Here is a 24,892-nt window from a genome sequence, read left to right on the forward strand (position 1 = left end):
TGATCCGGTTACCTCCTCCGCCCAGGGGCTGCAGCGAGCCCGGAACCTGGCAGCTGCCGCAACACTCCCTTATGGAGTATCACAGCAGCAATAGTAGGAGCGAGAAGAAGGTCCACCTCCCCCAACAAACAAATGACAGGCCCAGATCGGGCGCACAACAGCAGTCTCTGCACCGACAGACCCCAAGTCCAGCTCCATAGCCAGACCCAGTCCAGTGTCCTCAGTGCACCGGAGACCGTGGCCTGAGCGGTCCCCCAGCAACAATCCAGCTATTGGACTCCACCTTGCACCAGCCACCTCCAGTCCATCCATAGAGTCCAGCCGGTAACCAACGCAGCATCCAGGGCATTTCAAAAACAATGCACCAGCAGCGAGCCAGTGTAGGCAGAGATGATCCAGGGGCATTCTGCAAGATAGGGCGGCCACTATATGAAATACATGGGTCCAAGGGAAGTACAAGAGGGCACCACTGCGAAAAGTGGCGTAAATGTCGTGTGGGAAACTATTAAATAGAAATGGGCTGGCGGAGTTAAGTAATCAAGCCGCCATCTTCGAGCTCAGCTCTCAGTATTCCCAAACCAGTTGCAGTCTTGATGTTTGTTGCTAAGACACCACTCCTACATTGTTTCTTCACTTTAACAGTGGGAAGCATTTGTGCTGGCCTCAAAAAAGGATCTCACATTGGTGTTTTCGAACCTCATTCACCACTCGGTCTGTAGTCAATGTCAAAGCTTCCCAGTCCTGTGGTGCACAGCTCCTATTAGACCTGATACGCTTGAGGTAGTATTTCACTAAACTTTTTGTTTTTTTCCTCTGCTATCAGCACTTTCCTACTGTAAATGCAGTGTGAAAGTGCGTGCACCCTTCCTACGCAAATTAGGAAGTGGTGCTTACCTGATGTTTTTAAACATGTCTCAAGCCTGCAAATGCAGGCCTGTGTGTGTGCACTTGCACCTATGTTTTTAAACATGTGTCAAGCCTGCCATTGCAGGGCTGTGTGTGCACACTTGCACTTATGCTCAGGTTGGCCTTTCTAAACCTCTGAACACTCCTGAGGAGACCACTCACTACTACTAGAGCACTCTTAGGGTAAGTCTTGAGGGGTGAAACAAGTGGTAGGGGAAAGGCAGGGCAGGTACACTTGTGTTTTTACTACCTATGAGGTTTGCTTTACACATAGGTTAACATGGGGGGATGGTTGAAATTACTTCAAGCTGCAATAGTGTCTTGCACTGGAGCAGACTCATAATGTTTTCTATCATCGGATTCACAATGACAAACCATCGCCTGTGGAAAAGGTGGATTTGTAATTAATAGCTTAAAAATGCCACTTCTAGAAAGTGGGCATTTCTCTGCTCTAAAACTCTTTGTGTGCCTTTTAGTTTGACTCCAGTCCAAAGTGAAGCCTGGGGGAGGACACATGTGCATTCCCCAGAGACAGCTATAAACATTGGGCATGAAAGTGGAACAACAGACCTCTGTCATTTGAGGGCCTGCTGGATAGATAGGCGAGTGCGGTTTTGAAACGTGGCTTCTGGGAAGCTAGATCATGGCCCCAATAAAGATTAAGATATGCATTCCACGGCCTCATGACAGACTGGTCTGAAATTTCGGGGAGACATCTGTGGTTCAAAGGTAAATCCTCTGAACCAGCCCAACTTCAAAGGCACACTACAGTATAACAACTGTTATCATACTTAAGCAGGGAAGAGATACACTTGTGAGAACGTGGGACCAGACATCCTGGAACTGTGTGGTGCACACTGCTAGAGGAATCTGTTGTGCACATGGAGGATTACTGCCATTGCAAAGGACCGTGCACCCCTCCTGGCCTGGGCTGACTACATGCTGATGAGGGCACCCTGACGTGTGCTCTCCAAGGGCTTGTTGGCTTGCCCCCTGTTCTTTTGTGGAGGTCTCGGGGACATCAAAGACGTCCCGTGAGGGACCCACACCTCCTACATGTAACACCTGGAGAGCGGTGCTCTCTTAAGTGCCCACATCGTCTGCTGGATCCCAAGTGGTAGCGCATTGTGAGTGTGGAACTAAGTATTGTGTCTCAAGACCAGATTGCCTTGTGCAGAGCCCCAAAAGTATTGCCCGCATCTAGAGAGAAAGGTCCCTGCATCGTGGGGGCCTCAACACACATAAGCATCTTGTTGGTGGGGAGTGGACTCACTGTCTGTGTGAGCCAGTGTGGCCTGCTTTGTCGATCGTGCCCCATTTCTCTTGTGCGACACGCTGACTGCTTGCTCATTGCGTGCAGTGTTCGATTCACAGGATGCGACCCTCAGAGGGAGGACGTATCTGTAGTAGTGCCTCATTCTACCGTATCTAGCACTGCTAAATTCACGCCTGTATGTGTGATTGGAATTGTCTGGTTCACCAGGCGTTGTGCCTCATTTCCAGTGAGGTAAGGAATTTGCAACTCTTTGTTGTGTGTGGCCGGTAGTGTCTGGTGCAACTCGTATCAACGCACACCAGACGCAGTGCCTCATTTCCAGGGAGATACGGATTTTGCAACTCTTCATTGTGTGTGAAGGGTGTTGTCTGGTGCGACTTGTATCAACGCGCACCAGATGTTGTGCTTCATTTCCAGGGAGGTACTGAGTTTGCGACTATTCATTGTGTGTGACTGGAACTGTCTGGTGCGACTCGTATCAAAGCGCTCAAGATGCTGTGCCTCAATTCCAGGGAGATGGGGAGGAGCGGATTCGTGTTCCATTGTGCCCAGATTGCCCGGGTGCTACTTGGATTGACGTGTGTCTGACAGGGTGCCTCCTTCTTCCAAGATGCTCCCCTGCTTTATCCCTCATTCATCGATTGTTCCTTTTGGGCCCTCAGTGCAGTGGATCAAGCTCTCTCCTCACCCAGCCCCTATGACTTTATGTTGCCAATTGGTATTGCCTGGATCGCGCCTGGGTGGTGAGAGTAATTGACTGGGCTGAGGAACGCTTCCGAAAGCAATTTGGAAGCGGGTCAAGAGAGTGCATGATCACACCCATGCTTCGCAGAACTGGGCTGGTGCTGGAAGGCCAACTGTGGAACCTTCTGATTGAACTACTATCACCCTCAGTCTGCTTCTGCTCCATATACCGTGGGTGACTTTCCTGAGTGCTGGCCAAGCCTCCCATGTGCAGACTGCCGCCTAATTAGCCCTGATACCTACCCCCTACCTTCTTCTCTGGTACCCTGACTAGCTGAAAGGTGGAGGAGGGCTTGGGCCATGGGGTCCGCATTTCGATTATCAAATGACCTGCCGGATATCAGTAGCATTGTGATATGGTGCTATGTGCATGTGTGTGTGAATACGCGCTATATGGACCTGCCTGATATCAGTGGCACTGCATATCAGTGCTGAGTGAGTGTGTGGGAGTGACTGCATGAGGACTGACTGTTATTAATTACACCACATAGTGCTGCTTCTTTACATGTTAATTTCTTGACAAAAGAATGCTACGTTTGACATTGGTTTTTATCAGTGCGGCCCTAGCCCACGGTGCTGTTTAAAAGTCTTGTAATTATCTGTGTGTAAACATTTCTGATATCCTTGTGATCTGGGTACACCCTATAACTGTGTGGTATTGAATTTAATAATTGCCAGGGTGGGCCTAGTTCTGAGAACGTTCTGCACCGCATAAGGGTGCTGGGGTAAAGTAGTATCTTTTCCAAATGTGCATACTCCTGGTGTCATTTTAACGCAGTTGGGTCTAGTACTGCTGCTAATATTTCCATATGTGATTTATTCCCAGAAATACATGGTGTTCATGTTGTGTTAATTAATGTGTGTGTTGAATACAAACTTTTCTTACATACACCATTTGTGAAGTCTCTTTTGAGACACTCAGTGTATTTATTGTGTGGGACTGCTGTGCCATTGCTTTACACATTATCTCTTTGATAAGCCTGACTGCTAAGTGCCAAGCTACCAAAAGGTGAGTGTAGGTTATACAGTGAGTGTAATCAGCTGCCCCTAACTGAAGTGGTAAGCTCTGCCTGGCTAGGGCACTGCCTCAGCCAACCAGAAAGTACCAGTTCCCACAGCCCCTGACCGGGAACTGGTAATCCTGGAGACCAGTTGTTAGAAGCAGCAGCACTGTGCCTTGGAAGGTTAACTGCCTCATCCAAGAAACCCTAGAGTCTATGCCTGAAGTGTTCCTGGTTCTTCATTAGTGCAGGCCACCTTTCCATGGGGCTTCCATACAACACTTGGCTAACAAAAATGCCACTGCAGAAAAAGTTAAGATGGGCTGGATCGCATATTCAAAATGCAGATGTTGAGAAGCCCTAGACTTCATCAGGACATTACAGGATTTTACATTTTGCATGAATAACATTTGGTAAATATGTGTTAAAAATGCAGAAGCCAAGAGCAAACAGTTCCTGCTTTCCAAATCGGGGTGTAGTATTATTCAGTACAAAATGTTGTTTTAGCCCTCTTTTGTTGGTCAATTTCCGTTTTTTTTAAATGGTGTGTCTGCAGGAAATGTTACGTAAGCTTTATAGAGTGATGGTAGAAGGAACCCCTGAACATAAGAATAAGGATATCTTATATTCACAGAAGATTATAGGATATGGTAGAAGACATTTTTGTGAGAAATATCCAGATGAGACTGTGAAGTTCCATAAAAGGAGGGTTGTTTTAAAGGGCACTGTCAGCCCCGTTTTTGGTGGTCCAACGTGCAGGCAGGGGCTACTAGGCCACCACTGTGGTGTTCCTGGTGTCCTGCCCCCTCCTACTGTTGATCAGAAAACTGGACCAAGTACACCCTTTCCACACCTGGCTCTCAGGGTCGTGAGGGAGAGCAGTCAAAGACAAGGTAGAGTTGGGGAAAGAAACTCAAAATTCAAGCAGTCAAAAAATAGTCCCAATAACTCATTACCCAGATCAGTGCTTGTCTTTTAGTGGAAAGAACGTAGTTTAATATCACAGCTAAACAGAATACTGCACAATAAGATCGGCGGAAAACTACAAGGTCAATAATCCCACCCATGGTCTCTTAGCTAAGCACGACACCCTCTAGGGGGGCCTTCTCCCATACACTAAAGTGTATACCAATGTATATGGTGACTACCCTTTGACTGGGTCTTAGGCAAGATTAGGCCCAGGTGCAAGTTTTCTAATCTGTTGCCACATCTGCAACTTGAGGATCAGTTTGAATAGTTCTTAAACCCAAGGAATTCACACAGGCGCCTTCCTATGGTAGGACTATGTTTGTCCATTCCCAACACAGTTTTTAACTTTTTGGATGGTGGGCCTTGTGTTACCTGGTAGGTAGAGACTTCCCTTCGATGGTGCTACGTGGTACGCTCATTTGATTTGCACTGTTGGGGCCTCATTTATGAAAAGGGACGCATCGCTGAGTGAAAACAGCGAATCGTCACTTTTCATTGCGCCCATCAGTATTTCTGACGTATCTGTAGGCGCAAAAGTGACGCATTGCTGGAGTGTGTCACAAAAGTAACGCAACTCCAGCAATGTGTACTTTCACATGGGGCAAGCCCCATGTGAAAGGGCCTGCGTCAGTCTTACACCTGCTGTGAGGCAGGCGTAAGAAATTGACGCATTTGTGTCCTAGAAGTGGCGTAGTGAAATCGCATAGATTTCACTGCGTCACTTCCAGGGCCCTTTCTTGCGTCAATACGCCCCCTTGCATACATTATACCTTGCGCAGGTATAATGTGGCGCAGGGGTTTACAAAGTGACGCATCTACCTAGATGCGTCACTTTGTAAATATGGCGCAACACGGCGCATTTTTTACGCCACTGGTGCGTCACAAAAAGTGATGATAACATGAACAGCTTTTATTTGCCACTTGTCTGTGGCTCTGCATTGGAAACTGCTCTGGTAGGGAGCAGAGGGAGGGGCACATTGTGCAAAAGAAATGTTAATTCTGCATTTACTTTTCTGTCTGAAGCCAATAAAAATAATAACTTCTTGTTAAATAGCCCATCCTACCGTGCTTCCGCAGTTTCTAAAAGATACAAATAACATGCTACTATTACCCAATTTAATGATTCTCAAAATATCGGCATCAGAAGGACGGAAAGCTGAGTCTGCCTTGTAAGGATTCAGTTTCATGAAGCTCAGATCACTGCAGATTTTAGAGGAGTGTTAACTCGCTGAGCCAACATGCTCACAAGTGGCTTTACCTTTTAATTAAATGCAGGTCTAATAAGCTGATGCTGTATGGATTGATAAGATGGCCCTCTTCCCTGTGATGCCCAAAATCTGAAGGGTGTTTTATGTTGAGCATGTTCTGTCATCAGATTTAGCTCACGAGCACATTTTACTGGCTGCTGTTTGTCGACCAGACCCAGCACTAATGCAAAGTAGGTTTAGGGCTACACATAGAATCCCGACAAGTATCCTTCATATAGAGCAATGAAACATAATTTCTATCACGTTTGAGGTCATAATTCAGTATAATAATGGTATCTTTGAGTCGTTGCAGAAGCGTTGTCGGGGGCCCAACATTACCAAGCATGACATGCATGACAGGCATGTCTGCTGGTGGCATGGTCAGTCGAGGATGCTGGAACACTATCAGCTTCTGTGCAAACAAGACTTGGCAACTGCATCTTCATCGGTGACTCTATGGCCCAGCTCTTGTGTAGGGGATCTACTGTCCCCTCAAAAAACTTGAACAGGAGCACCACCAAACAAGTCTTATCTTCATAAGTCAGAAGCACTTCATGGTTGGAGAAACGACCACACACCAGACTAGAGCATAGTGACAGGGAGCACTGTGGAGCTGATCACAGAATGTTGCGCCTTCGTCTAACACTATGAGAGCTCAGCTGTCACTCAGCAGAATGATTCACCAGATCAATGACTAAACGGCTAATTTAGAAGAGGTCAATAATAGAAAAGCTGCCAAAATGGCTGACCCTCCATCAGGAACCCGTAGGGGTTAGCTGTTCACGACTGGGGGTCCTTTTTTGGCGGGTGTGATACAGCAGAAAAACCTCCTATGCCGCCAGTAGGAGGCAAGGTCACACACAAACTCTTCCAAAGATGTAGTGGCACGGATAAAGTGGCAGGATTGCCACCATGTCTGCTGGACATAACACCATGACACACTGCCATGGAAAGGATGGTGACCATTCGTAAGAAAGATGTATAATATCCCTAATGTATTGGAAAACACTCCTCAGCAAAGTAGGGAGACACCAGATGTGGGCATCAACAATCCACATTCTATTGGAAAGTTTATTTTCAGTATTAAGGCTGTGTTAGGTTTTCCCCAAAAGAATATTTATTGATTGAATGGAATAGCAATATACACAATAAGAATGCAGAGTATTAAAAATGTGTTAAGTAAAACTAGCCTACTCAATTTGTGATTTATGTAATAATACATGCCGCACGTCTGCCGTATCTAAATGTTGTAAATAACAGATGATACTCTTACCAATTTACCATTCTACGGGAAGATGGGTCACTGGCTGTGCTTTTCTGGTACTCAAACTCATCACCTCTCGCACATTTTGTCAGCAGCGACCATCACATTATGAAGCTGTCCTGCACTTTAATGAACATTTAAACCCAAAGCAAGAGTAGTTCTGGCTAAAGACAGCTGCACAGGGACTAGCTCCACAAGGTATTAGTGGTCTGGACTCATCCTCTAATGGTCAAACTACTCCAAAACCATAAATACATTAAAACAGAAAAAACATACACAGGGGAGTGCCTCGAGAATCCAACAACTGTATTGTAGAGTTTGTTCTCTTTGTTTCCTCTCTCATCCTTTCATTAAGCACACATAGTTCAATGGTGTCAATATCAATGAACTCTTTTCCAATATCAAAAATAACATGAAAGCTGTGGTATGAAGTCTCAAAACAATTCTTATTATTCTTCTATACATCAAAGAAACAGCCCGGGCAAACACGTTTTGTCCTCTGAGAGGATTTCATCAGGGTCAATGTATTTTTTTTTACAGCAATGTCACATCGAAGTCTAAGTTTAAAATGGATCAGAAGAAGGTCAGTGACGGTGGTGGTGTGTTGTATTATCCGGTCTGCTCTTATAGGACCCAATGGGGTGTGGATATTAAGCTGTGATATTTATATATGGTCACATGGTATTTCCCTAGAACAATAAAGGAGCAGTACTAGTGTTCCAACAATTTCGTGGAGAACTGATCCTTTTTAAACTTAGACTTCAATGTGACATTGCTGTAAAGAAATATATTAACCCTGATGAAGTCCTCTTGAAGGACGAGACGCGTTGGCCGAGCAGTTTCTAAGATGTATTGAATAATGATGAAGAGAATTGTTTTGAGACTTCATACCATGGCTCCCATGTTATTTTGATGTTGGAGAACAGTACATTGATATTGACACCATTGAACTATGTGTACCTCATGAAAGGAGGAGTGAAGAAACAAAGAGAACAAACTCTACAATACAATTGTTGGATTCTTGAGGCACTCCCTTTTGTATGTTTTTTCTACTTTAGTGAACGCTCCCTCATAAAAACCAGCAGTTATCTACCAAAAAACGAGATAGTATTTCCAAGGAAAACGCAGGTATTATTTCTTTATAAAATGTTCAACCTTGTGTCGACTAAGTTTGTGCACTAAAAGTGTTACTGCAAATGTGTTATAGGGTACCTCTTAATACAGTTTCTTAAATTCTTAAACAAACATATAATAAAATGTTGCACTTATGTAACCATCCATACATACCATACACTGATAGTACCTAAACGTCTTAGTAGAGCGTCATCAAAATGTCCACCCTGTCAGATGTCTCATTTGTGCTCAGTAGGTACTCGACATTGACACGATTATGTTCAGGTGGACAGCAAGAAACACCAATCAGATGTTAAGCAAGCATGGGACAGAGATGGTGAGGGTGTTGGTCTGGGTGATATCCTAGCTCAGGGAGAAAAGGATGCATTATCAGTTTTTATTCCGTCGGCCCTGCCTACAACAATCCATGCTCCTCTTTTGCAAAACCTTGTCCTCTGCCTGTGTTCTTTGTAGGCCTGAAGTGGATTATTGTATTGCCAGATTAGAGACAGCTGATGAAGGCGGCCACTTCTCTGACACCTGCTGATCCACTGGAGTGTAATGTTCCCCAATGTTCTCCGACAATAAATCTGTTAACATCTATTTTATGCAGTGCTTAATTTGTAAAAATATATGTGCCAGTGCCGAATGTATTTTCAGGAGTCTTCTGTGGTTGTCCCTACGCACTGCCCGGCCATCACTGCCAAATATGAACAGTCACACAATACCAGCGTGACATCTTGGACTATTTCAGGTCGCCTTAAGCTACAGGGGTGGCCTGTGCCCCCTGGTTTTATTTTTCAAAGTATATTGAACACTCTATTGATGAACGCTGCTAAATAATACACAGACAACGCCACCACGTGGTGGGCTATCATAAATGAGTACCCTTGTTTAGAAATGAGTGTCAGTGCCGAACACCAACAGCTGCCAAGCACCAGCATACAGGGGCACAAATTAAGCACTAATGTTATACCATTTCTGGATTTAGTCAGAGGACGAGTGTTGCATTTTCATTTGCAAAGGAAGATTGTGGGTTACAAAACAGACGTAGTCTTGTGAAGTAAACATTCAGTGCCCTTGTATGGCATAAATCTTACATGCGTGATACTGTTACACCTGGCCACTTTGAAAACAGCAGTGTCTCCAACTGCTGTGGCAAGATTAGATGCCACGGTAAACACCGCTGAATGTGCGGCCTGCAGCGGTGGGCATGGGACACATCCTCCTCAGAAATACTTCTATTCACAAACGAGCTAAAATGTGATTCTTATTATCTAGCATTTGGGAATATCAGGCAATGAAAAGGCGAAAAAAAACAGTAACTGGAAATTTCCCCAGTGCGTACTCAGAAGAACCATGAAGGGTGCTAGTGAGTCACTGTCTGCGCCGTCCAGTGCTGGAGAAAACCAAAATACACTCGATGTTTCTCCATTCACTAAAAACACGGCTGACCTTCAGAGGCAAACAAGATCAGGCGCTGCCTACTCGTTCCCCGAGCTGTGGGCACAGCTCACCCGGCCGGGACACGCGTTAAACCAAACCCATCCACCTCGGCCAGGAATAAACACGGCCGGCTTCGGTCTGAGCGAGAACGCTGTGTACTGCAAAACAAAGGCCGCTGCAGGTCTGTGTGTAGTAAATAAGAGCGAGTTTACCTTTCAGCGAAGATATCGAGTTTCCCCAACTCGTCCGAGAGGCCAACAAGAGCGTCCAGTGTCCCCACCTGAAAGAGTCCACACAAGCAAAGGTTATTTATGAAGCAGCACACGGACAGGCGGAGCACACTGGTTCAGGTAACAGCCAAACAGCAGGATTACACCGCTGTCCAAGCAAGCACTGGCAAAGCCATGGTCTCACCTTTACAATGCGAAACTTCTCGTTTTGCCAATGTTTGCTTATAAAGCCTTGCTTTTTAATCAAAGAAATACATATTACTAATTACTGGGAAAGAAAACACAACCTAAGGTATCTCAAAACAGTGCTGCCAAACCAATGTTTGCATATCTTTATAAATGACATATTTTTCAAATTATTTTCATTCCGGAAAAACTGAACATAATTTTAAATGAATAAGGAAATGTCACAATATAAAGGAAAATGTTTGCCGGAGCCTAATTTACTTTCCACAGGACCCTCGCTCTGTACTAAGGTGGAAGAAGTTAACCCTGTCTTTTAATAGGTGTGATACATTTCACAGGTTACCCCACAAAAATAATTTGTTGGTGCATAAAAAGCATGGTGTTATTACTAAACAGAGTGCTTGTTTTCTTGACATCAGAAGGATGAAGGTTTGAGTTGTATAAGCATCCTACACAACGATCTCTACAATATTCTCAAAAATATGTTATATTTGAAACATTAAGGCCAACTCTTTGTTTGTGCAGCCTACAATGTGCTCTTTCAGAAGCTTTTGGTTGTCTTTCCTTTTTCAAATCATTGCCATCAGGTTTGTTGAAGCAATGGTTTCATTTGAAACAAATCCAAACCACAGCTACCAGAACGCGCTGTTTTTTTTCAAATGAAAACTCAGTTATTAAAACATGCTACCCTGGTGACACGAGTCAGCAGGCCATGCATCTTGTCTTTTACAAATGTGTACTTTACGTTGTCTTGGTTTAAAAGGGTCGACTGGAACACACCAAGACTACAACTCCCAGAATGCATTAAGTTGCTAAACAAAAACCCATAAGTGGCGCATAGCTTACTTTGTGAGGTGGAGCCATCTGATATTAGTCTATGCTTGCTCTAAGATAGTGGAGAAAGTTAAAGCATCGGCTGTTGGCTTATGCAGAGCAACAACCAATTGCTGGTTCAAGCGTTAAGCTTGCTGAATACTACAGAACTCAGTATGTCCCAGTTGAGCACAACAGACAGAATTGTATTATCAAGAGCATGACTTCAAGTCCGTCCTTGTTTTTTAGCCAGCTACCGTCGACATGCGGTGCCTAGTGTAAGCCAGTTTCAATGGTAAGTTGAAACTACAACTCCCAGCATGCTTGGGGCTTTTAGTTGACAAACAGGGCTAACTAGCTGAATGTGCCTCTAATCTAATGGCATGGTGCCAGCTGAAAACCATGGTTTTTGCGTTTGTATCCTACATCATTTACATTCCAGTACCCCTTTCCTGCACTTTGAATGTGGACATTTAAACTACAAGTACTAGTATGCAAAGTAGTGTGAGCTAAACTAGTAGAAGTCTTGTAAATCTCACATCAGACACAGTTAGCTAATTAGGATTTGAAAGTAAGGCTATCAGGGCTGCTATGTGGCCATGTCCCATGTGATATTTCCACCCAGTTCTGGTTTTAGCCCACAGTCCTTACCCTCTGGAACTTCTGCTTTGCACAGACACCACATGCATCTTGTGATCTGTAAACCACTGGCCTGGAAACCAAGTGACCCGTATAGTCATAAATTTAGACGTCATTGTTCATGCACTGCTGTGCAGGGCTCGAGTTCCCTCTATTTCCAACTGAACACCACACACGAGTGTCTAGAAGGGAATCTGTTTGCCAAGTTTGCCTTACAAACAGTTCCCCATGAAGCAGGCGTCTAACACTTACATGGGGACCTGAACACAGATGGTGCGCCTTGCCTACATGCGATGTCAAATGAGATAGCTCAGCTGGCTGAGCACCTGCTTCAGGGTGCTTTAAAAGGGGCACCTTGCTGGTGTCGAATACGCTTGTCATTACTTCTGGGTCAACACAATAAGCACTGCAGTGTTGGGAGAACAAGGGCCCCTCTTTATTAATTTACATACAGAATTTTCAGTGTGAGCTGCACACTTATTAACAAACCCTATTACTGCTAAATATGCCAACAGCAAGCACCCACTGTCAGGTAAAGAAGAAAAGAAATGTAGTGCAGGACGAAACAGGAAAATACAGTACTTCTGTGAAATACTGGTATACAAAGCAACCAAATATAATTCTTTTTTAAGTTTGAGTTTATTGAAGATCAAGAGCAAAAGAACAGCATTATAACAAAGCTTAGAGAATCACAATTAGTAAAGAAAATATAAAATCATATGTAATAATAACTGTTATAACAACCATGCTATATGCAGAAAAGTATTAAAACTACAAGGGAGAAGAAAAAGGGAGGGAAGGAAGAGGAGAAAGGGTAAAGAAACACGCATTTGCAATGCAATCGGTCTCGCCTTTGGGACCTTATATATATCTTTACCTATGCAGCACATTAGCCTGGGTGCTGAAACATCTACTTTTCTTTAACATGGAGGGAAAGTAAGCATCAAACTACGTGATACTCCAGGTATGAGAACACATGGAGAGAAATATTGCCTTTCAGCGGGAAATGGTATAGTCAAAAGCTCTGTTTTTAATATAAAATCAGGGCCTTCGGTGGTCATATCACTGAAAATACAAGGTTTGAAAAAAATATTGCCCACGGGTGCTCGTGGAGAACAATTTCTATGGACTGGAATCTAGAGAATGCTTAAGTGATTCTGGTATTTTACTGATCTCTGATGGTCGTTTTCTATCAAGAAAGTTAAACCAAGGCAGTTGCCAGAAAAAGAAAAAAAAAGAAAGTATCTCAGCAGAAAGCAATTCTGGTATTTTACTGACCTCGGCTGGTCGTTTTCTATCAAGACAGTTAAATAGAGGCAGTTGAACAGGAAAAAAAAACCCTACGCGGAAAGAAGACAAGTCCTAGAGCTGATCTCTAGAGCCCACATAGTACGTACACATATAAGTATATCATAAGTATATACTAAAGTATATACAAGAGGTCTCAATGCTCGATCTAAAAAGGCAAGGAATAAAGGGTGAACAGCATCTTCTACAAAAATATGGAAGAAAAAACAGCATCTTCTACAAAAATATGGAAGAAAAAACAACTAGATATAAAATTAAACACTGTAAGCACAGTAATACCTAGGGATTAAAAAATCACAGTATAAAGTAATATAAGTACATAGGGATGAATAGCAATATCTTAAATTATGTTTTAAGAAAAAGACAACATGGTGAATTTATGGCGGTTTCACAACATCATCTGAAGCATTTACAACATTAGAGGCGGACCAGGATAAATGATTAGTAAGTGGAAGCCATAAAAGATCTCTCTTAATTGCTAAAGAAATGGGGGAGACATAGTTGGTATTGAGTCTACGATGAAAGCATACAGCAATCCACCAGGCTCTGAAAGTAACTTTATGTTTGTTTCCAATTTGAAATTAATAACAAATCTAACAGTTTGAAATTTGAAGGTGAATGAGGCCATTGAGGTTACAAGGAACCTAAGAAAATGTTGGATAAAGAAAAGGGTATGTTAACTTTAAAACTTTTTTTAATTTGGGCCCAAACTAGTTGCCAGAATTTAAAGATATTAGGACATTCAAAAGCAGATGTTTTAAATCAGCATTAGAACAAGAACAGGACCGACAGGAAGATGAAGAGTCATGTGAAAAGGAAGCCACGGTTGCAGGGGAAAATAGTAATCGTTGACAAACAAAATGAAGGGTTTCAGAAGTATTAGCAGCTCTTGACGTTTTGTGAACTTTAAGCCACAGTTTATCCCACAGACGTTGGCCAGCATTGTTGTAAATCCCTTTTATCCACGCCAAAGCAGTCTTTGACTTGAGTCTATCCAAAAGCAATAATAAACGCTTATAAATGGAAGATGCAGAGGGAGAAGTATCTAATATGGGAAAGCGAGTAGAACAAGTTATAAGATGTACGGGGTTAATTGGTAGAGTAAGAAGGTACTACTTAAGAGAAGGAAGAAGAGAGTTGTAATGCGTATGAAAAGAATTAGGTAATGAAAACTTCATTTGTAAATCAGTAAAGGATAAGGGAAGGTTATTATTGAAAAGTTGGGAAATCCAAATCAAGCCATTGGATCTCGAACATCTCCAAAAAATGGTACGGTTCTTGATGCTTAGTAATTTGTTATGCCAAACAGGTTGTTGAGAAAAAGAAGTAATTGAAGGATAGGAAGAAGTTAGAAGAGGATTTAAAAATCTCACGAGAGTGAGAAATAATAGGAGAGCGTATAAAGGAGGTATTATTGGTGAAGGCAAGAATTTCCTGAAATGCAAAAGGAGAAAGTAAAGATTTCTCTACAGAAATCCATACATGAGGATGTATGGGAAATTCTGAGGAAAGCCACAGGAAGATTGTTTTAGAGTTAGAAAGAACACTCAGCCACAGTAGAGTTGCGTAGTTCAGCTTGCCTTCGATAGTTTATCATGGGACATTTTGTGTCGTTTTTTGCCTCCTTCACAAACTCAAAGTGCTGCATACAAGATATTAAGAAGAGCGTCTGCCAACTCCAGCTCACAATATATAACACTATCGGAGACAAACAATGTTCTGCCTTCCCCATCTACACATATTCAGCCACAGCTCCTTTACACACACCCCTATCCTGTTGCACTATTTAATACCACACAGCTGTTTCCTCCAAGCACACAAAACAAAAGCTATGCATTGGCCAAGCCAACAGGTCTCAACTTGCTGACCTGTTGGCTTTTCCAATGCTTTTTTCCAATGCTGACGGAAAGTTCAAATAAACATGTTTTTAAAAATCTGACTTGCCTTCTGTACAACAAAGTGTATGCACTGTACAATTGCAGGAAATAGGCAGCATTTTTGTATAAGATTCAAAAGAGCTCAGCACATACCCATATATTAGATTTTTATAACTACTGTTATATAGTTAGTAATTCTCAAGATCAAAAACATTATCATTCCTAGTCAAAAAAAGAATAAACTCCCAAGAAAGAATTTATTGAAGACTTCTGTTTTGAAAAGTTTTCTTCTTTTATTTTATATTTGATAGATGCTGTTTCATTCGGTTATTTAAAAACATTAGTCGAGTCTGTCCGTGAACTCGACGAACTTGGATACCTAATCGAATGTCCTGTCCTGCACTTTCTAACCTGGGGTGACCACACCACCTTGGGAGGATATCCACTTTCAATTTACAGACTAACAGAAGAAATCAATGTTGAGCTTTTTTGATAATACGATGTATTTATTAAACAAGAAAGTCTGATCTAACCTTGGCAACTATCTGACTTCGGATTCGATTAGAGAAGATATATAAAAACACATAAAGCCTTGAAGAAGTCTTGTGGAGACGAAACGCGCCGCGTCGGCTATGATGGCTATGATTTTGTATTGTGTTTTTTTTTTTATTACGTCAAACATGGAAGGTGACAAAAACATACATGCTTGCAGTATTTTTAGCATACACAGTGCAATTACAGTCAAGTCCATATCGATATATCATCTGTAAAGCAATAGGGAAATTCTAGAACGGAAAGAAATACATCTCCCAGCATACAGACACTCAAGCAGAACTCTTAATTTGAAAGAGCCTCATCCGAGTCAATCCGTGGTGGCTCACATATATCCCCTTTGAACTTGCTCCATGCCCCCCAGATTTGTTCCCATTTCCCAGGGCACCCCCGATGGACAAATACCGCTTTCTCGGCCACCATCGCTACATCCATGTCTCTGCACCAGTCCCTCAACGTAGGTAGCACATCAGAACCCCACAGTCTAGCAATATTACGTTTGCCATCATCATCCCTAGCATGGCCCAGTCCTGCTGACAATGGGTTAAGTCTGCTGCATCCCATATATTTAACAGACAAGGCCGGGGATCGGGTAACAGGGAAACAGCTGTGGTCTGGGAGATGGTGCGCATCACCGCAGCCCAAAACACAGCCACCCGACCACAATCCAAGATGGTGTGATAGAACGTTCCCTTCTCTCCGCATCCACGGAGACAGTACTCGTGGGAGGCCTTTCCTATCTTGTGAACGACTGTTCTGGTGTAATATGTGCCGTGTAATATTTTCAGCTGAACCAGTTTAAGTCTGGAGGGAATCGCTGTCTCTTGCGGCGAGGACAGGGCCTCCTGCCATTCCGAATCGTCGAAGTCGCCAATATCTCTTGACCAACTCAACCGCAACTTAGAAAGCATGTCAGGGAGGTTGTTGACCAACTTTCGATACGTGAAGGATGTTGCTTTGCGGGGCATGTGCTCTGTCAACATCCTATCCTCAAGAGGAGTGGATTCCTGTAGGTCCGTCCCCGTCGGGGACGGCTGTCTGCAGTGCATGTCGGATTTGTATATACCTATAGTGTTCAGACTGTGCCATATCATATTTGGTTTGTAGAAATGTGAAGTCTACTACCTTGCGATTTTTCCAGAGGTCTCCCACTACCGATATGCCTATGTTGTCCCAAGCCTGGAACCCCTTACTGCTGCACATGAAACCTAGTCTATTTAAGTCCTACAGGGGTGTCATTTCCGTGATAACATTAGCGCACTGAAGGTGTCTATGTGCCTTATACCAGAGTTGAATCGTGTGACGTGTCGGACCCAATAGGTCGGACGGTACGCTACGACTGTAGAGGTTTCTTAACAGACCCCTGGATTCCAAACACTGCCTGTCGGCTAAATAAGCGGGTTCAGTCTGCGGGGCATATAGCCAATAGTTGATTTGCTTGAGGTGGGCCGCCCAGTAGTACAGTTCGATATTAGGGAGTGCTATACCCCCGTCATACCAGTCTTTCACCAGTTTGCATTGCGCAATCCGCGCTGGTTTTCCATCCCACAGCAAGGCAGAAACCGCCCCTGAGATCGCCGTAAAGTAGGAGGGCGGGACCGGGAACGGTGTATTTTCGAGGAGATACAGGAAGCGGGGAAGTGTCATCATTTTGAACAGTGCAGCTTTGCCCAGGAGAGTGAGTGGGAGGGAGCGCCACACCTTTATATCCCGCTTGAACCGGTCCAGTGGGGGTTTCAAATTCAGGGCGTAGAATTCGTCCGGGTCTGACAAAACATAGACACCCAGATACTTAAAAGCCGCCTCAGTATAACCTAATGGGCAGCTCACCGGGAGCGAAGGTGGGAGGCCGGCAAGAACGAATAGGACCGATTTAGTCCAGTTAATTCTATATCCTGATACTCTCCCAAATTTTTCGCAGACATTAACCGCATCGCTGCTGCGGTGATTTTTGCGCTGTGCTGGCCCTTTGTATACTACATTGTTCATGACGAGCTCAGCTCGTCATCAGCACACGCCACCCGTGGGTGATGACGAGCTGAGCTCGTCATCAGCATCGAAAGGGTTAAGGAGCTCTAGAATTGACTTTTTGGGGAGCTGAGATAAAGAAGGATATCGTCTGCGTAGAGAGATATGCGATCTTCCCATGTTGGCGACCACCGGATACCTTTAATGGAGCGTTCCCATCTGATCCAGATTGCTAACGGTTCAAGGACCAGCGTGAATAATAAGGGAGATAGCGGGCATCCCTGCCTTGTCCCACGACCGAGCGGGAAGTCTCTAGAGATGTGACCATTTGCTGTTATCTGGGCCAGGGGTTTGGTATAATGTATTGTGTTTTTAAATAACCGAATGAAACAGCATCTATCAAATATAAAATAAAAGAAGAAGAAAACTTTTTAAAACAGAAGTCTTCAATAAATTCTTTCTAGGGAGTTTATCCTTTTTTTGACTAAGAATGACAATGTTTTTGATCTTGAGAATTACTAACAGTATTACAGTAGTTATAACAATCTAATATATGGGTATGTGCTGAGCTCTTTTGAATCTTGTATTTTTGGTTGTCAAAAATTTATGGGAACCAGAGAGGTCAGGTTCTCAGCTCTTGCACTGCCACTGTTTGCCTATATTCCATAGAACTATATAGGTACCTGTGCAGGTCTAGGGTGCCCTGACCTTCTTCCTTGTGTGCTTCAGCATTTGTTTTATTACTTTGAAGCTCACCACTTCCCCTTCATTCCAAACCATATTTCATTTACCTATAGTTTAGTAGATAATCATTGGTAAAATTGGGTGTGTATCCCTCTCGTGTGTAAGGCAGTTAGTTACTGGCAGTTGGACAAAGATGCAAAATGGCGATGTCCAAGCGAGCGAACCATGAGGGAATAGCTAGTTGTGAATGTACCCTCTCTGCAGTGTCCCATCATGGGTGTATGCACTCTATGGCAGCGATTCTTAACCTTTTGACTTCTGTGGCCACCATTGATTCATTACTGGAATCTGGAGACCCCTCAAAACAATACACAAAAATGAAAAATCAAGTGTACACCATACAACTGTTCAATAAATAAATATTGTGTTTACTTCACAATCAAATAGAAAAAGTTTTCACCTTTTTCAATTGTGTTTCTTTATTGGTATATACTTTATTCATTTAAATGTATTCAATTTTAATATTCTTTGCTTTTGTAAAACAGTTGCAGTAGGCCTTGCGTATCCCCCAGGGGTCCTTGGAATACAGGTTAAGCAGTAGCAGCCCGTGGAGGGAGTGCCGTGGGGCGATGGAGCGGGGGAGGGGCAAGGTGGGGGGGTAGTAAACTTCGGCTCACGGCCAATTGGAGTAATGCAAATAAAGAAATAAATAAAACTAATGTCATTGCATTCACTGAAACGCATTCGTGTTTCAGCGCGCGCAATGAAATGTGTTTTATTTATTTATTTATTTGCATTACTGTGGTCGGCCGTGAGCCGGAGTTTACTACCCCCCACCCTGCCCCGCTGCACTGCCCCGCAGCACTCCCTCCATGGGCCGCCAAAGAGCCACTTCTCTATGGTATTACTGCTGTACTCTTTCAGGAGGAGGAGAAGAAAATAAGGGTGAGAGCACCAAGAGCGCAGTGGGGGCAAAGGATTGAAAAGAACTGAGCCTAGAGGGACTAGGTGGGGTTGAAAAGAACAAGAGATAGAAAGGAAAACAGCATGAAAGGAGTGGTGAGTAGTTTCAGGGGTATAAAGCACAAGAAGGAGAAAGGTAAATGGAACAACAGGGTTGTGGCCTTGAAAATCACAGAATAAAGAGCAACATGGAGTCTTTTTTTTGTGGGAGAAAAAAACACACCGATGAGAAAGAGCAACACAGATTGGGACCGACAGGAGCTTAGGATGGAGACCACTGAAAAGCACATGCACCCTTGTAGAGAGTTTAAGAATAAAGAAAAAGTAGTTCCCTAAAAGTGAATAGTGGAAGAATACAAGTAATTAGTTTATAATCCAGGTGAGGAGCAGACAGAAAATGGCCAAGGCAAGCCATTTAATCAGAAGGAAGAAATTGACAGTGAAAAAAGTGGCAACCTATGGTAAGCAATGGCCAGGCTTTAAAACCCCCGTAAGAACTGGTAAGCTGACACAGGTCTTCAGCAACCAGGCAGCGGATTGATGAAGTGTTCTGTATCTTAGTAACAATGTCAATAATATACATTGTTCCACATCGTTACTTTTACTTCATGTTGAGCTGTGTGTATCTGCGCCTGCTGCATGTGGGATACACATGACATATATGCGAAAGGTACGCTGCTCACGCAGTGCAACCTTCATTGAAGAGAGAGGGGACAGGGTCTATGAATTTATAAGAAAAGGGACTGTTTTTTACCGTGGGTGCCCTCCATTTCAGAGGGACTGCAGTTTTTGTCTATCTGACCACGTAAACATAGATTCGCACTGTTTTAGCTATCTGTCTATATACAAATGTTATTATGTGTGCAGCGTCTCGGAAACGGTGGCTGCATGTGTCACGTCATGCATCCACACATGTTCAGCATCTGCCATAACTAGAGGTTGAAATTGCGTCACACATGACATACCCAGGGGTCCGAACGCACGGGCGAAGGGGGAGTGTGGGGTGTGTTTAACTTCAGGTTTCCGTCAATCACACCGGCATATCGTGTTAATCATTATATGAAAGGCAGCGCATGAAGAGGGCTTAGGGGTCAGTGGAAAGGGGAAGGGGTGCGGGTTGTGAGGGGTACTTCAGCATTTTCTGAAATAACCATGTTTTAAGACCTTCAATACAGGGACGAGAATGCACGTGTGTGTTTTTGTCCGAGTACTTAAACATCCCAGGTGACCTTACCATACCCGACTGAAAGCTCCGGTACCCAACTATTTATTAAATAATACATATATTAGGGAGGTGTAACACTACAAGCCCCCCCCCCCCCCCCTCCCCTTGAGATAATGTTTCACTATTTATCTTTAACCGCACAGCCTCGGGAAAGACTTCTCTATGTAGGCAGGACCGAACACCCTGCCTGGACTTGTAATGACTTTTAATAAACACGTGACAAAATAAGATTTAAAAGAAGCCGCTAAAAGTCCACGCTACTTGTCCAGCTCGATCTCTACGGTAAGTATGAGGTCTGCAGGCATGGTTACATGTATCAAGTAAGAATGCATGAATGTATGCATGAATTAATAATGCATGATTCTATACATTAATGGACAAATGAATTTAACGGAAAAACAATCGAGTTAATGGGTCGCTTGACATATGAACGCACACATGAACATAATACTTAAGTGAATTTAAGAGTTCATGACTGGGAGCAAGAGCATACCGCAATGATTGCATGATACACGGATGAATATATGAACCTAAGTAGAAAGTAATAACTACATGCCTGTTCTTGCGAATAAATGACTAGATGAATGAACGAAGCCGTTTTAGCATGCAAATGTCTGGTATACCGCATCACGAATAACTCGCAGCTCCGAACCTCGCCCGCACCCCCCCTCCCCTGGCCCCCCTCGCCCAAACCTACCTTCAGGTCCGGGATGACGAATCTGGAGTTGGTGGACAGGTTGGACTTGGAGGTGACCGTGTTCATCCGCTCGAGCGACTGCAGATTGGTCTTGTCCCCAGGAGTGGATATCAGCCAGAACTCCGACATGTTGACGGGCGGCGGCACCCACGACACTGAAACCTCTGAAAGCCCAAAAAGAGGATGTGAGAATTAGTTAGAAACACCCACGGCAGAAAAGACTCGGCCCCTTGGGAGCGGGTCATGAGGCCTCACGGCACTCCGGGTGGGCAGCAGAGGGGCGGCCCAGGCCCCTCAGAAATCATGGCGGGGCGTCCTACCCAGAGGCACCCCTTAATACACGGATGCCAGACACTGAGCACGGGAGGGGGCCGAGTCTTTTAGAAGAACAGGGAAAAAACAGAGCAAGATCGGATAAGCAATAAAAGGAATGGAAATATGTCTACACAAAGGTTTTGATTTAATAAAGTGTATATGTACGCAGCTTGGCACTTTACATAGTGAAGTCACGCATGGCACGTAACCGTTAATATAGTTAGTGCATGAAATAAACAATCACACATGTAGCACAGGCGTGTGGAGCGCTATGGGAGCCCTCTCCGGGAGCTGCGTGTAGCAGTGTAGTTGGCTCCATATTTATTGGAATGTTGCTGCATCTGTTGTGCACTTCTTGGGTGATGTTGGAATATGTACTTTATGAATCCCTGGTGGAATGTGAAATTATAGGCCGGTAGGTTTTAGGATTTTAGTTGCCTAAGTAAACGGAGCATATGGAGGATGCGGTCAGGTGGGCTATTTTAAAACAAAAGCTTTGGCCTAAAGTGGCTAACGTAGTTGTCACTTCAAGGCAGTGACATTAATTGGGGACAACTGATATCAAATTTAATGCAGTCGCAGACCTCGGTTTGTGAGTTGCCTTCTAGGGATATATACTGGTATATTGTACTGTATTTGTACAGTGTTTTTGTATCTCTTGTGAGACTCTCAGTACTTTCTGAGTGGATAAACCACATGTATGTAGCACTTCCTACCTTGGTGAGACCTTGAAGTGCTCTGATTTGCACTGGGTTCTAGGCGCCGGGAGGGTGTGACTGAAGGGGCTTATTTGTGATTTAGTTTTTTTGGGACATGCTGGAAAGATGGTGTGAGTAATGTTGCTGTGCATAAGCATGTGGTGCGGCAGAGTGTGTTAACAGACACAGTCATCCACGTGGGTACTTACCATCTTTACGAGTGGGCAGTAGCATACATAGAAATAACCACTGGTGTGCATCAGCGATGTACACTAGAGTGATTGGAGTCCGCAAAGTAGGGGCGTAAGGCCCAACCTAATAAATGGACTGTCAGAGAGCATTAAGAGGAGTCTTCCCAGGAGCGATAAAGGACAAATTACTCAGAGGCACTGTTAAAACGCTAGGGCATACCACGTGGAGTCTACCCAGGAAGAAGAGAGGACCAACCCTTTGAGGCAGGGTTAATACACCTGTGGTATTATACAAAGTCTGCCTAAGAAAAACAGAGGACCAACCCACTGGAGGCACTGTAAAGCCACTACGGAAAATTAAGAGTTCTACAAGCAGCGACAAAGGACCAGCCTGTTGCAGACAAATGTGTGTTATTCTGGAGTGCATCATGCGGCTTAATCTTAATTTCTGTAGCTATAATCAACCATTAGATGACAGTTGTTACTTTAAGCACTTAACCCCTATATGATACAGTACATGTAACTTGGAACTCACTTAGGGAGATAAGGGTATAGTAAACCAGGCCACAAACGCTGTGTTAAGAAGGTGCTTTCCAGTGAGGACATAGGTAACAAACAAATGCCTGTTTGTCGTTGGGGGTATCCTGTGATAGATAGGATTTCAATTCTACCATGAGATACATACAATACGTTATGAAGTTCCCCTTAAAGTGTTCGTATTCTAAATTTAGAAGACGTACTTGAACTAAAAGTGATACGATTCACCGTATACTGTGCCGTCTCTATCTGTGGAATCCCCAAGTTACACAGTGCGCTTTTAAACTACGCTTTCCTAGCCATTTATTATAGATTTTGTTATAACGACTTTATCCAAGTCAGCGGCAACATCACTACATAAATCCCAAATATAAAAAGTGCAATTTCCTAACGGTTAGCAAATTATCATGCAGTTTATTCATCCAGTCTCTTTATTGTTGAAGTAAAATGTGGGGTAATAAGTGCACGCACGAACCACGCTATCTATTCTTTCAGGCATACGACTAAAACATACTGATGCTTGCTGTTTCTTTATCTGAGAAAAATAAGCCACCACCGGACTCTGCATGCCCCACGTTATTATTAGAGGCACAAGATACCCGTTAAATGAAGGTGGTGTGAAATAAAAAAAAGTTTTACACCTTGTGTTACAGGAGGCAGAAGAAAAAACGAAAACGTTTTTTAATTATGTTTTACGTTTGTAACTTTTTTTACTTTATGAAACAAATGTTGAATTGATTTCAAACTGGTGCCAGACCTACGGCCATACATCCAGTCAGCCGGGCTTGCAGTAGGCGTATGAATTAGAAAATGTTCTGGATGGATGATGTGATTACTTGCCAACATAAGAAAAAGCGCCCATGTGACGACAGAAAAATGACAATTTCCCATTGTCCTGTGTTTAAGAGAGGGATATTGTAGGATGTACAAGGTGAGCGCCCCACAATGAATGTATAAAAAGTTTCCTCTCGTTGGCATCGGTCCTACCTTAGTCTGAGGAAACTGTCATCCCAGGTGCAGTGGCTGTGCTGTCGATCCTGTACAGTTGTGTTGGCTCGGGTGGCAGAGGGCGAAAGTGCCTTGGCTGTCAGGTTACAGTGTTGGCAGTTCTGCTTTCCCCAGAGTTTTCCGACCTGGCAGTTTACAGCACTGACAACTCAGCCCCTGTCCTGCACACTTTATCCTCAGTGCACCTGATACAGGGGACCACTCTGACGTCACGCACTCAATTGTCCGGCGGCTCCTCCCGATTTGCATATAGAGGAGGACGTTGAAGAAGGATCCAATCAGATACCTAGTGGGTGGGAACGCCGAGGACGGCGGCGCTTTACTATCCAAGCCTCTCTTTGGCTCTTGAATCACTTGTTTCCTGTGCACATTTAGAGCTTTCGCAGCAAAAGCATCAGGAAGTTATTTCTAAATCAGGCGAATGGGCCGGACTACATTTTTAACGCAGTAACCTGCATAAATCAAAAGACTTACATATCATAATCACTAAGTATATAAAGAAGTTAAGTCAAATATAAGATTTAATATACATAACTTTATTTAAAAAAAAAAGAATTTTTGTCCAAAATAATTTATGGTAGAGATGTGAAATAAAAGTAAAATATATTACCCTTTACTAAAAACGCCCTAGGATACTTTTATCAGTCCCTGCGCCGCTTCGCAGTTGAATCTGAAGATCTTCTAAAATGGCCGCTCCTGTTGTAAGCATTTCACAAAGTTGCGGAACAGCTCTTTTCCTGCAGCATGTTATTTCTGCGCATGCGCTGCTGAATGGAAACAACGTGGGTACAGGGCACTAGGAAAGTTGTACAGCTAACTGTGCAGCTTCGCGAGTGGTGGCAAGATGCAGGTGTCCAACGTGAATGACGTGAAAATCTACAATCTAAGCTGCGGAAAATCTCTACCAGAGGTGAGTCTGTGTGGTAGACAGGGGTGCAACAGCCGTAACTAGACTCAAACTTCTGGGGGGTGGGGGGACTAACACTCCCAGCCAGGGCTGGCCCTAGCATTGGTCCCACATGGTGCCACAGTCGT

General features: G+C 43.7%; 2 protein-coding genes across 2 annotated transcripts in view; one reads left to right on the plus strand and one right to left on the minus strand.

The window, feature by feature from the left end:
• ATP6V1C2 (ATPase H+ transporting V1 subunit C2) overlaps positions 1–24,084 on the minus strand; it is a 290,949-nt gene extending 266,865 nt beyond the window's left edge. The window contains exons 1-3 of the mRNA XM_086926336.1: positions 23,837–24,084; positions 21,109–21,272; positions 10,179–10,246 (exon numbers count right to left, since the gene is read on the minus strand). Of these exons, the coding sequence (XP_086782462.1) occupies positions 10,179–10,246; positions 21,109–21,237 (197 nt within the window). The 5' untranslated portion in view covers positions 21,238–21,272; positions 23,837–24,084. The remainder of the gene's footprint in view (positions 1–10,178; positions 10,247–21,108; positions 21,273–23,836) is intronic.
• A 483-nt stretch (positions 24,085–24,567) lies between these two features.
• NOL10 (nucleolar protein 10) overlaps positions 24,568–24,892 on the plus strand; it is a 742,763-nt gene continuing 742,438 nt past the window's right edge. Inside the window, exon 1 of the mRNA XM_086926337.1 lies at positions 24,568–24,767. Within this exon, the coding sequence (XP_086782463.1) occupies positions 24,702–24,767 (66 nt within the window). The 5' untranslated portion in view covers positions 24,568–24,701. The remainder of the gene's footprint in view (positions 24,768–24,892) is intronic.

This window comes from Lissotriton vulgaris, chromosome 6 (assembly GCF_964263255.1).
Source record: "Lissotriton vulgaris chromosome 6, aLisVul1.2, whole genome shotgun sequence".
Lineage (NCBI taxonomy): Eukaryota > Metazoa > Chordata > Amphibia > Caudata > Salamandridae > Lissotriton > Lissotriton vulgaris.